This window comes from Grampus griseus, assembly GCF_964374135.1.
Source record: "Grampus griseus genome assembly, chromosome: 14".
Classification (NCBI taxonomy): Eukaryota; Metazoa; Chordata; class Mammalia; order Artiodactyla; family Delphinidae; genus Grampus; species Grampus griseus.
In genome coordinates, this window is record NC_139008.1 from 3959726 (window position 1) to 3973495 (window position 13770).

At 50.1% G+C, this 13770-nt stretch overlaps 1 protein-coding gene across 1 annotated transcript in view; it reads right to left on the bottom strand.

Annotated features, from left to right (window-relative positions):
• Positions 1-10214: 10214 nt before the first annotated feature.
• The window catches only part of RNF216 (ring finger protein 216), a 152379-nt gene continuing 148823 nt past the window's right edge, over positions 10215-13770 (bottom strand). The window contains exon 16 of the mRNA XM_082671507.1: positions 10215-13174. Coding sequence (XP_082527633.1) covers positions 12855-13174 — 320 coding nt within the window. The 3' untranslated portion in view covers positions 10215-12854. The remainder of the gene's footprint in view (positions 13175-13770) is intronic.

Sequence of the window (13770 nt, forward strand, 5' to 3'; positions counted from 1 at the left end):
TGTATAATCCAATGTACACTATGTTGTACACCTGAAACCAACACAACGTTGTAAGTCAATTATGCTTCAATAAAAAAATCAACAAACATAACAGGACTTCCCTGGAGATCCAGTGGTTAAGACTCCGCGCTTCCACTGCAGGGGACGCGGGTTTGATCCCTGGTTGGGGAAGATCCCACATGCCGCACAGCATGGCCAAAAAAAAAAAAAAAAAAAAAATCAACAAACATGACAAGTATGTACCGGCACACAGGCACTCAAAGTCATCAGTTCGCCCAGAAACAGATGGATACCAGCGTTCAGGCCAAGTGACTACTTTGGAGGTGACCCGGGGACAGGGAGAGGAGGCGAGAAGGAAGGCAATGGCAGGGCAGCACCGTGGGCACCGGGCCCTGAACCCCTCTGGGTGGTTCAGGAGATCAGGACAACATACTGCAGAGCCTTCCCTGGGGAGCAGGGACGCAAGCCTGTCACCACCAAACCTCTCCATCATGGTGGGCTGCTTTCTAGAGCGCCAAGCTGTACTCTGGACTTCCCCTGTGTGGACAGGACGGATGCGTGCCTGCAGCTGGGGGACTGCTGGGCGGGGGGCAGAGGGTGGCGCGGGGGTTGGAAGGCAGCACCTCTGCTGCAGAGGGGGAGCCGAGGGGATATGTGAGGGGCACCGACATGGCTGCTACGGCCTATGTTGTTATGCACTTATTATCATGACCCCCGTTGTATTTATTTTATTCCAGTTAACTAATTAAATAACTTTTAATTGTGGTAAAACACACTAGCACAAAAGCTGCCATCTTAACCATTTCTAATGGTTCACCGATGTTAGGAATATCCACATTGTTGTGCCATCACCTAATCGCCACCGTAATCTCCAGAACTCTTCATGTTGTAAAACTGACACTCTGTCCCCTCCCCCAGCCCCTGGCACCCACCCTTACACTGTCTGCCTCTATGAATGTGATACTGTAGGGACCTCATCCAAGTGGAATCATACAGTATTTGCCCTTTTGTGAGTGGCTTATTTCACTCAGCATAATGGCCTCAAAGTTCATCCATGCTGTAGCAGGTGCCAGCATCTCCTTCCTTTTAAAGGCTGAATACTATTCCATTGTACTGGTACGCCCCATCTGTCGGTGGACATTTGGGTTGCTTCCATCTATTGGCTATTGTGAATAATGCTGCTATGAACATAGGTGTACAAGACCCTGCTTTCAATTCTTTTCTCTTTTGCTGCACGGCATGGCATGTGAGATCTTAGTTCCCCGACCAGGGATCGAACCCATGCCCCCTGCAGAGGAAGGGTGGATTCTTAACCACTGGACTACCAGGGAAGTCCCCCTGCTTTCTTTTCTTCTTTTTTTTTTTTTTTTTTTAATTTTTAAATTATTTATTTATTTATTTTTGGCTGCATTGGGTCTTCGTTGCTGCTTGCGGTCTTTCTCTAGTTGCAGAGAGCGGGGGCTACCCCTCGTTGTGGTACGCAGGCTTCTCATTGCAGCGGTTTCTCTTGTTGCGGAGCATGGGCTCTAGTTGCGTGGGCTCTAGTAGTTGTGGCCCACGGGCTTAGTTGCTCCGCGGCATGTGGGATCCTCCCAGACCAGGGATCAAACCCGTGTCCCCTGCATTGGCAGGCGGACTCTTAACCACAGCGCCACCAGGGAAGCCCTGCTTTCAATTCTTTTGGGCATAGACCCAGAAGTGGAATTGCTGGTTCATGTGGCCATTCTAATTTTAATGTTTTGAGGAACTGCCATAATGTTTTCCATAGCAGCTGCACCATTTTACATTCCCAGCAATGGTGCACGAGGGTTTTATTTTATTTTTTGACACACGCAGCATCGTATGCGTCCACTGCTCCGTCCGTTCACTTGTCTCCTAACACATGCCGGTTTTCCTTATCTGCCCAGACAGACCTCACTCTGTCTTCTCACGCTCAGCCCTGTGACATCCTGTCTTATCTACCTCGTCCCCTGCTCACGGACGTTCACATCCTTTCTCATCTGTCATGACTGGCACAAACATGGCTGAATGGAACAATGGTGGGTAGGAGCCTTTTTACAAGTCTCTGGGGTAAATTCCTGGAAGGATTAAAATTCTTGGGTCACTTGACGTTTTGATAGATGTAGTCTGATGGCCTCCCCAAAAGACGCTCCCCCCGGCCCCTGCCCAGCTGTGGCTGTTTCTTTACACTTTTCCCAACGTGGATGGAATCACTCTTGAAGCTTCTTGCCAAGCTGAGAGGTGAGAAGCCGGGTCCTACGTGTGTTGGTGTGTGCCATCAGCACTGTGCTCGGGTTAGTCTGCTAACTGGGAACACAGGGTGTCTGGCCCAGGGGGCTCCTGCCTGCTGGGCTTCCTCCTTTCCCAAAGCACCACTGGCAGATTTGAGGGGTGTAAATAAAAACCTCATACATCTCCCAGGGCTCCAGATAAAGTCTCATCAAAGAGCTGGTAACCGGGACTTCCCTGGTGGTGCAGTGGTTAAGAATCCGCCTGCCAATGCAGGGGACACGGGTTCGAGCCCTGGTCTGGGAAGATCCCACATGCCTCCGAGCAACTAAGCCCATGCGCCACAACTACTGAGCCTGCGCTCTAGAGCCCGCGAGCCACAACTACTGAGCCCATGCGCCACAACTACTGAGCCTGCATGCCTAGAGCCAGTGCCCTGCAACAAGAGTAGTCACTGAATAAGAAGTCAGTGCACCACAACTAAGAGTAGCCCCCGCTCACTGCAACTAGAGAAAGCCCGTGCGCAGCAACAAAGACCCAACACAGCCAAAAATAAAAATAAAATAAATTTATTAAAAAGAAAAAAAGAAAAAGAGCTGGTAATCAAGGAGGCCCTGGGTCCCTGCAGCTCCAGATGTGCTCAAGGGGGCTCCAAGGTGGCTGATGGTCAGCCAGTCCCCTCACTCACGTGGGCCAAGGTCCTCCCCACAGAGGCTGTCCTCTTTGAGGGTGTAGGCTGTGCCCTGTCTGGCTCCCTTCCCCTTCTGTTTATTTTTTTCACTTTTTTTTGGTGTGTTTCTTTGTTTTGGATAGTTTCTATTGCTGTCTTCAAGTTCAGTAACCTTTTTTTTTTTTTCTTTTTTCCCCTGTAGCATCTAATCTGTTATTAATTCCACACAGGGTATTCTTCTAAAAATATAAAACATTGTATACTTTCATCTTTAGAAGTTTAATTTGGGTGGGTTTCCTCCCACCCTTTTTTTTTTTATCATGCTCATGTCTTCTTTTGCCTTCTTGAGGGAATCGATTTACATCTATCTATAACAGCTGTTTTAATGTCCTTGTCCACTAACTGTATCTTCTTGCTTCTAGCGATTGATTTTCTTCCATCCTTAATATGGGTTGTATTTTCCTGCTTCATTGCCTGCCTTGTAATTTTTGATCCGATGACAGATATTTAGATTTTCATGTTGTTGTATGCTGGATTTCTTTTCTCTCTTTTTAAAAATATTTTAATTAATTAATTTTTGGCTGCGTTGGGTCTCAGTTGTGGCAGTCAGGCTTCTCTCTAGTTGTGGCATGTGGGCTACCTAGTTGTGGCATGCAGGCTCTCTAGTTGTGACATGGGCTTAGTGGCCCTGTGGCATGTGGGATCTTAGTTCCCTGACCAGGGGTCGAACCCACGTCCCCTGCGTTGGAAGGTGGATTCTTAACCGCTGGACCACCAGGGAAGTCCGAATTTCTTTTCTTTGCGTTTCTTTTAATGTCTGTTAGCTTCATATGTTTTTGCTCTGGGTTGAAGTTAAAGTACTTGGAACAGCTTGATCGTTTGGAGGATTGCTTTTAAGTTTGGGGCCAAAGCAGCCCTTCAGCCTTTCATGCCCACTATGGTGGTGACATCTTTCTGAGAATTCTAGCCCTGATCCATGCACTTAGATTCTTTGCTCTGCTGTGGGGAACATGAACTATTCCCAGTGCCGTGTGGCCTTTGTGGGTCGTTTAGTCTGCTTCTTTCTGCTGGTTATTTCCTGGCCTGGCACCGGGTCCTCACATGCATTAACTCGTCAATTGTCAGCTGAAGACAGAGGAGGCCCCTCTGCAGACCCCTAGAGCAGCTCTCCCCTCTTTTCTGCTCTTTTGCTCTGCGGATTCTCGGTCTCACCAAATTCTCAACTCTCCTCAACTCTGGGAGTCCACTGGTCTCCGCCAGGGCTTCCTGCTCCTGTGCTGCAGCCTGGACAACTCTCCAGAAAGGAGGCTGGGAAATTGTAGAGTTCACCTCATTTGTTTCTCTTGTCTCAGGGGTCACTGACTTTGCTCCTGTTGTCCACTGTCTGAAGACTATTGTTTCATATATTTTGTCTGATTTTTTAGTTACTTAAGGGGGAAGGGTGAATCCAGTCATCCTTGTTACTCCACATGGCCAGAAGTGGTATTTCTCCCCTCCCTCCCTCCTCCTTCCTCTTTCTTCTCCTTCTCCTTTTTGTTAAATAACATCTTTATTGTGTGATAATTCGCATACCATAAATTCATCACCTCAAAACGAAAGACTGTAGGGACTTCCCTGGCAGTCCAGTGGTTAAGACTCTTCGCTCCAAACGCAGAGGGCACGCACTCTTTTTTTTTTTTGGCACGCACTCTTTAGCTGTCACCCCCTATCCCTCCATGGCCCCCTCCAACCCTGAGCAACCACTAATCTACTTTTTGTCTATATAGGTTTGCTGATTCATATAAATGAAATCACACAATCTGCAGCCTTTTGTGTTTGGCTTCTTTCACTTAGCACAATGCTGTCAAGATTCATCCACATTGTCGGAGGTGTCAGGACTTCTTTCTTGTACGGCCAGATGATATCCCGTTGTATGGAGAGACCCCATTTTGTGTGTCCGTTCATCAGATGATGGACATTTGGATTGTCTCCACTTTTTGGCTGTTTATGAATAATGCTCAATTATCATGGTATTAAACACATTCTAGGGAGACATCTCTGTAGATTCATAACCCCAGCTCTTGATATCTGCACCATCAGGACACCTGTAAAACCCCAGCCCATTAGAGCAGGGAGGGCTTTTCAGGCTACCCAGCCAACCCCTCCACTTCACAGATGGGGGAATGGATGCTCCAGCTGGCAGGTGACTTGCCCACCATACCAGCAGTGGAAGGAACACTCACCCACATTTTCTGATCCTAAAAACAATGAAGGTAACATTTGCGTGGCTCCTGTGGGTCGGGCTGCATCTTCACATACACTATCTCATTTGATGCCCTACATCCCCCTTCTGAGGTGGGTCTTTTTATCCTCATTTCACAGATTTCTTCTTCCAACAGTTATTGCCTGAGCACCCCAGACCCTGAACTGGTGCTGGAGATGTTGAGCTGGGCAGAATGGTGCTCCTGGGATTTCAGGGAGGCAGGCACTGTGGAAAATATTCCAAAGGTAGGGAATCAATCAAAGATGGTTAGTGCCTCATGAGGATAGAGGTCAGGGGACTGGGCTGTGTCTCAGAGGCAGGAAATGGCAGAGCTGGGTAGGAACGCCCAGCTTTAAGGTCGCTCTAGGCTTCCTTTTTGGCCTTACTCCCCATCAGAAGGGAGAGAAAGGATATGTCTGTGGGGGAGGTGTCAGCTTCCCCGAGGTCTGAGGCTGTGAGCAGGCTTGGCCCTCAGGGTGCCTGGGACAGGGGCAGCCGGGCCTCCAGCAGGTCGCCAAGATGTGCCTCTGCCTGCACAGTGCCCTTCCCTTGAGCTATGGGCATGTCTCCGTCTTATAGAGACATTGACCCTTATAACTCATGCGTTTCAGCATGCGAGGTGAAGCTGCCTTTGAAGACTGGGTAAGGACGCCTGGTGGAGGTGATTCAGAGCCCTAACTCTGGGCTGTGTTCATTTTATAATCATAGCTTCGCTTTTGTTCCAATTTGGTTTCTCTGTTTGTTTTTATATCATATGTATTTTTGGTAAGTGGCCTTAAACGCGATAGAAATGAGTAAAGAGGGGGAGGGGGAGAGAGAGAGAGAGACAGAGAGGACCAGACTTGGGGCCAACAGAGAAAGGAGGGACAGAGCCATTTAAGAAGGCTGCGGCCACAGTCCCCCCCAGGCGCCTCTTCCAGCCGTGAGAGGCGAGCCGCGCACGGGGCGGGGGCCACAGGCTTGGTTTGGGGCACGCTGGGCGCTGCGCGAGGTGGTTTGTGTGCGCTGGCCCCGGGGAGCCCTTGACAGCCCCCGCCCGTCGTGCTGGGGGGAAGCTCGGGCCGCTAGGGGCGAGGGACCCTGGGAGGCCATCTACGGGGCTGCAGTCTCAGACAAACCGCAGCAGGGCTCAAAGCTGCCCGCGGCGGTTTCTAGCCATTGCGCTCTCTTGCTCGGGGTGGTTTCCTGCTGCCGAGGCCGCGGAGGAGCGGGTGGAGCAGCGGCGGGGGAAGGGGGCCGCTGGCTCCGGGGCGGGAGAAGCTCGGTTGGGCCCTGGTGGGGGCTTGGAGGGGAGGGGAGGAGGGACAGCACCGGGTCTGCTACCCGACGCCCAGAGGGCCGGAGACAGGGCTCGGAGGGGCAGGAGGCTACTCCCCCTGTCGCCGCACCCAACCTACTGACAAGCCCTAGGCGATGAAGAGGAGCCAGGTTGGGGTCTTTCCCCACCCTCTTGGCTGCAGGCACCTCCTCTAGGCCACCTCCCCAGCCCATGGGAGCCTCCTGCTGCGTCTTCTGTTCCCGCGGTCTGGTGTTTTAGTGGCATGTTTTTTGTCACCACTGCTGCGGAGCCTGACAGCCCAAGCCCACCCAGTTGAGTGGCGCCTTCCTGAGGCCCAGCCTAAGCCTGTACCATTTAGTGGCGCGTGCACAGGTGCCCACTGTGTGCAGGGCGTGGGGCATGGTCTCAGTGCCGCAAGGATTTTAGTTTTTATACAGCAGGTTATTAGTCATCAATTTTTTTTTTTTTTTTTTTTTTTTTTTTGCGGTACGCGGGCCTCTCACTGTTGTGGCCTCTCTCGTTCTGGAGCACAGGCTCCGGACGCGCAGGCTCAGAGGCCATGGCTCACGGGCCCAGTCGCTCCGCGGCATGTGGGATCTTCCCGGACCAGGGCACGAACCCCTGTCCCCTGCACTGGCAGGCGGACTCTCAACCACTGCGCCACCAGGGAAGCCCCTAGTCATCAATTTTATACACATCAGTGTACACATGTCAATCCCAATCGCCCAATTCATCGCACCACCACCTCCACACACACACCCACCCGGCTTTACCCCCTTGGTGACCATACGTTTTTTCTCCACATCTGTGTCTTAATTTCTGCCCTGCAAACTGGTTCATCTGTACCATTTTCTAGGTTCCACATATATGCGTTAATATACGATGTTTTTCTCTTTCTGATTTACTTCACTCTGTATGACAGTCTCTAGATCCATCCACGTCTCAACAAATGCCACGAGGGTTTTAACTGGCACCTTCTAAGGCAAAGCCAAGCCAAGCCAGTGATCAGTCCTTGCCAAAAATGTGCTGATGAAGGGAGAGGAACTGGTTCTCCAACGTAATCCTGACTAAGAGGGATGACACAGATGGGGATTTAGATGTGACCATTTCCCACCAGGGGTCATGGGAACAAAGGGCCAGCAGGCTGGGGAGGGTTGGCTGTGCACCAGCCTTCAGGAAAGAGATTTTAATAAGCCCAAAGAGAATGCTAACAGAGCCTGCAGCAAGAGGTTATAAAACAAGGAGCTAATTAAAAATCATGTTTCAGAAGCACTTGCTCATACGTACCTTGTTACTGCTCAAGAAAGACTGAAAATCTGCACATCTGGCTTACTGGTTTTGTGAAATACACCATATATATCACAGAAAATAAATACACTGGAAGGAAACACATCAAAATATTATTAGTAGTCACCTTTGGGTAACAAAGCACTTCTTCTTTATACTTTTCTGTGTTTTCAATTTTTTTTTCCATTTAAAAACATTTACAATTGGCAAATATATTAAAAAAAAACACTTTTTTAAGGATGGAAAAAATAAAAGTTTGGACATTACAATGACAAATGCTCCTGACCTAAAAGCAGTTTTACCTAAAGAAAGAGGTGAAAATAGAAGTGATGTCTCCATGAGGTCAGATTACAGAGGGCATGACTTAGGACAGCAGGGTGGACCATGGTCACAAAGATGTGCCAATGAGGGGCAAGAGCACAGCCCAAGGCTCTCACCTGTGGTGGGTTGACACAGCTTTGCAGGAGAGGAATCTGGCAAAGCTACTGAAATATACCTGGAGAAAAGGGAGCCCTCCTACATTGTTAGCAGGAATGTAAATTGGTGCAGCTACTATGGAAAACAGTATGGAGGTTCCTTAAAAAACTTAAAATAGAGTTACCATATGATCCAGCAATCCCAGTCCTGGGGTTATATCTATAAAAGGCAAAAACTCTAATTCGAAAAGATACATGCACCCCAACATTCTTAGCAGCATCATTTACAATAGCCAAGACATGGAAGCAACCTGAGTGTCCATCGACAGATGAATGGATAAGGAAGATGTGGTACATATATACAATGGATACTACTCAGCCATAAAAAAGAATGAAATAATGCCACTTGCAGCAACATGGATGGACCTAGAGATTATCATACTAAGTGAAGTAAGTCAGACAGAAGGACAATCATATGATATCACTTATATGTGGAATCTAAAAAATAGTACAAATGAACTTATTTATGAAACAGAAACAGACTCACAGACACAGAAAACAAACTTATGGTTACCAAAGGGGAAGGCGGTGGGGGATAAACTGGGAGTATGGGATTAACAGATGCGTGCTACCATATATAAAATAGATAAACAAGGATTTACTGTATAGCACAGGTAACTATGTTCAATAGCTTGTAAAAAAAGTATAACGGAAAAAATTTTTAAAAATCTAGATATATATACGTATAACCAGATCACTTTGCTGTACACCTGAAACTAACACAATATTGTAAATCAACTATACTTCAAAAAAAAAAAAATACACACACACCCCATTCTTTGATTCACAACTCCACTGCTGGAAATTTATCTATTGCAACATCAAAGGGAATGTTCACTGAGGTGTTGTGTGTGGTGGCAAGACTTTGCAAGCATCCAAATTTTCTTTAATGGGGCAATGGTTGGCAAATATATACAAAGAAATATCATGGAAGGCATAAAAGGCACAAATTAGAGCTATATTGACCCACAGACCTGGAGGGTACTCCATGACTGCAAAGAGAGAAAAGTGAGTTTCAGCCAAAAGTATGAAACCACTTTTGTAACAACAAAGGCCCAGAGCCCTGATAAGCAGGTGCATGTTGAAATGTGCTGGAGGGCGAGTGGGGTAAAGAGGGAGGAATGTGACTCTGGTTACTTGAATGGAGGATGGGAAAAAAAGATGGCAGTAGATTGCGGGGCAAAAACATTACTTATCTACTGATGGAAACTGTAGAATAGTCTATGATATTGCTGTAAATATGGAACATGTACAGGAACAAGCACTAGACGGCATGGGTAAATTTAAAAATACACCGATTTAGAAGCTGGTAATGCAGGTAACTTTTGTCTTGGGTTTACTTCAGTACACCTTTTTCAGATGTGCAATTAAAAAAAAAAATGTCACTCAGTAAAAAGCTGCAAGTGGAGAAGAGGATAGCGTGCTTTCTCAACACCTGAGCCTGAGCGTGCTGTGATCCACCCGTGCCCAGGGTACCCTCCAGGCCTGGTAGGTGGCAGGAAGTGTGTGGAAGGGGGTGTACCTGCAGCTTCACTGCCTAGGGGCTCCCTGTTCTCAGGACTGGCCTCCTGAGTGAGGTTTCTCCCTTTTGCATCCACCTCCAGGGCCGAGTCAGTGGCTTGCTGCAGGGGCCTGGAAGAGGGGCTGACCATACTTTCTTGAAGGGGATTCTGTACTGAAAAACAAATAAAAAACCCCCTTTGTGCCCAACCCGACCTGGGCAGCCATCCAGGCAGGGTTAGCATAATGGATCACCTGGTCTTCCTCCTGAGCAGGCCCAGCCCCTCGGGGCTCCTTTGGGATCAGATCCTGCAGCTCTCCAGCAGCATCCCGACCTCCGCTCTGGGTGAGCAGTGTTACATGAAGTGTTATCACTCCCCTGGAATCCGCTGGCTTTCAGTCTGAGCAGCCCCTGTAACTCTGTGGGGTCGTGGGGCCTGCCTGGTCAGGCCATGTGGAGAAACTAAACCAGAGAGCAGTCTGCACAAACATTTATTTACAAAAAACCAAGTTACATATGGTACAGGCTTTTTACATAACACAGTAGTTTAAACAATTATTTTATGTATTTTTACTACCAGAAGGTAAAGAATTTAGTAAACTAATCGTTTTTGCTATTTTTATACAAAGTGACAGGTCATGCACATTTTTTTTAAGTTTTAAAATCTTTTGCTAAGTGCAAATACTAGATTCCTCTCTCCAGTTTTAAGGCAAGAATGGGACTGTTGCTGGGCAGTCTCTCGCTCCAGGGAGCAAGCAAGGCAGCCCAGAGGGGAAGGTGCCAGGCTGCCTCCGGGACTGCTCTGTCCCCCAGACAGGGGCTGATCTCTGGGGGTGTCCTGTCGTTTGCATCTTGCAGCCACTGATTGGTGTGTCTGATGGTTATGGCGCCCTCTCTCCCCAACCCCATCACTAGTACAGACTGCTTCTCCAAGACACGAGGCACCTACAGGGTCATTTTGCAGACATGAGGCGGCTCACGCTTGGGTCAGAACTTGAGGCAAAAGTGACTGTGCTACATCTGCAGACCTGCGAGCCACTCCACAGTCTGGCTCAAGGAGGAACGTTAGAAATCAGGCGCCCTCGGCTCAGAAAGGCAGGAGTGGTTCCCTAGCTGCCTTGTGTGGCTAAAAACAGCCAGAACTCATCTCAAAAGACAAGTCTTCAGTTTGGCCTTGGGGGAATTATTCTGGTCTCCCTCCTGTGCAGCAACCTTTGGACCTTTGCATGCCAGGTCCTAGGGCAGTTCCTGGACCGCAGTGTCAAGGGCATGCAACACCAGCCCAAGGTCTGTCCTTGCTGCTGCCCCAGGACCTCCGTGGAGCCACGTACCCTGGGCTGCTGGGCAAAGATGGAAGCTGGTTCCTTCGTTAGATGATGAATCGGGTCAGAGACCCAGAAGGTTCTGGTGGGCTGGGGTGAGCACTGTCACCGGTGGGGCAGGTTGACAGCACCTGGGGTCACCCTCCCCATCCGGTGGGACATCTGTTGGCAGTTCACAGCCCTCAGGGACCCTCCCTTGGGGAAGCACGGGGAACATGCTTTAAAGGTACTTGAAGAAATACTGTTGCTGTGCCCCGAGGGCAGGGGCAGGAAGCCCAGTAGGGAAAGGCTCCTGGCAGCAGAGACTCAGTGTAGCCTCTCTTCATGCGCCCCCCACCCCAAGCCCAGGGGGCCACCTATCCGCAAACCCCAAACCCAGAGGAAAGACAGCAGTAACAGGCAACCTGGCACATCACCTCTCCATTTTAATCTCTGAAAAACATCTGAGAGGCTGATGGCAATGGGTGACCGACCAGACAGTGATGCCTGGTCCCGGGTGTGTCCCCTCCTCTCTGAGGTCTGTGTGTGTGAACTTCGGGGAACCCCATAGCCATCAGAGATTCAGCAAGAGGAAGGGAGGCCAACACAGGGAGCCAGGCAGGTTCATTCCCCACTGAGGCCTCTGCTCTGCACATGGGCTGGAGCATGAAGTACTGCAGAGCCGGTGGCCGGGGTGAGGCTCAAACACCTGGCTGGGGCTGGACAGCAAAAGGCAACTGGGAACATGGCGGGGACTCACCTGACCTCAGGAAAGGGTAGCTGCCAAGCGCAACCTGGGTCATGTACCTGCTGGGGAAAGCCAGCGCCACCATACCTTAGGGGAGAATCTGTTCATTACCTGGGTGGTGGCAAACACGGCTCCCTGGGAGAGCCACCAGGCCTCTGTCACAGCTACTTCAAAAGGATCTTGTGGTTGGCAAAAATTTCAGGACCATCCCACCCTCCTCAACTGCCAGGCGCGGGGCAACAGGTTTCTTTGACTTTGCAGAGACCAAGGGAGAGAAACTCTAGTAGAGGCCACAGAAAACTGGGAAGGTTCAAAGTGAGTAAACGGCAAATGTTTCTTTAGGTAAACTACAAACATCCCTTTGCATGAAATGGCTCTCTGTGGTCTCATCCAAGAGGATCAAGAGGGGAGGCGAGACCCTGGAACAATCACTGTGGTGGCGGCCTGGGGTACTGCACTTGGACACGGTCCACAGCCACCCCAACCTGAGCGGCGCTCCCAGGTCTGTGGACATCGCTCTGCCACTTAGACCAACCGGCTCAGGGCAGTGGGGTGCACCTCACTCTAGGTGGGCTTCGGAGCGAGGCGGGTAGAAGAACCAGGCCTCCACGACACGGTCCCAAGCTCTCAGCTCTCTTGAAACCGCACTACTTGTTATTTCACTTTATTTATGGATCACACTGCTACGGTAAGGAAGGCTTACGTGGTTTTTAACTGAGAGACTTCTGTTGTCTGCCGGGGGAGGGGATGGAGGCAAACATTTCCCTTCATCTATTTCTGCAGGGACGTGAGTGATAGAGACGGGCTACCTTGTGGCCCAGGGCCACCACGTTGGCTGCTAGGACGGCAGAACTCTTCAGGAGGAGGGTTTTGCTGCCCCCTTATCTCTGGCCCAATCCTGTTACGGACACCCAGAGGGTACTAGCCTGCTGATCACTCTTCAAGGAGCAGTGGCCCTTCCCAGGAAGAAATCCAGCCTATCCATTCAACAGGCAAGTCCGTCATCCCTACTTAGCAGGCATGGACACAGCCATCAGCCTTGGGGGCAAAGGAGCATCTATCCAGCCTCCAGCCTGCACAGGATGCTTGGCGGGGCTCCCGGGAGGGGTGGGGCCTGGGTGTCAGAAGCGATGCCGTGGCTGGGGGCCAAAGTGCATAGGCAGGTTGTGCTCCAGCGGCATGTGGACGGGGGCGAAGTCGTAATTGACTCGTACATTGGGCAGAGGGGGCACATAGGGTGCTGGGATGGGGCCCATGTTGAGGGGGAAGTTGTTGAACATGGGCCGGACAGGAGGCAGGGGGAAGGCTGGGTGCACAAAGGCGTAGGGGGGGATCTGTGGCTGGTGCAGGTTCTGTGGGACGGGCCTCGGCAGGGCTTCGATCCTCTGGACTTTCTCTGGAGGCTTCTCCAAGGGGGGCCCAATGCGTTTGAAGGTATTCTCTGAAAAGAAGATGGGATTTAGTAGAGAAAACAGTTAAATCCCACTGTGCTCGGATCTGGCTTGGGACCAGAGCTGCATATCCTGATCCTGGTCCCAGGGGCCCTGAGCTGTAGGCTGACAGCCTGGAGCATGAGGGCAGACCGGGAACCTCCAACTTTCAGCATCATTCTTCCCTGTGGACACAGGAGGGGTGGCCAGGCCAGAATAAGGCCGATTAAAGCCCAAAACGTAGCATGCACGCATGGGTGCATAGCCCCCTAACCAGCCATCACCAAGGACAAAACCGTACTTCCCACCGAGTGTCACACTCCGCAAGGATCACCTTGGAAGGAGGCAGACTGATCCAGCTCAGAAAAGGCGGAGCTTCTGTGAGAGAATTTCCTTTAGAGCCAGGGCGTGGATGGCCACTTACAGAAACTCCATTTCATTCCTCTGTAACCTCAGAGGGGCCTACTGTCGTTTTAAGTCTGCTTTCGCTTTTATTTGCTTCCTAAGCTCCAACTCACCCCTTGGGACCTCCTGGCCATCAAGGAGCTGCTGAAACTGTGTCTATGCTTTCAGGGCCTTTCCCAGAGGGAGCTGGATATGTGGGTGA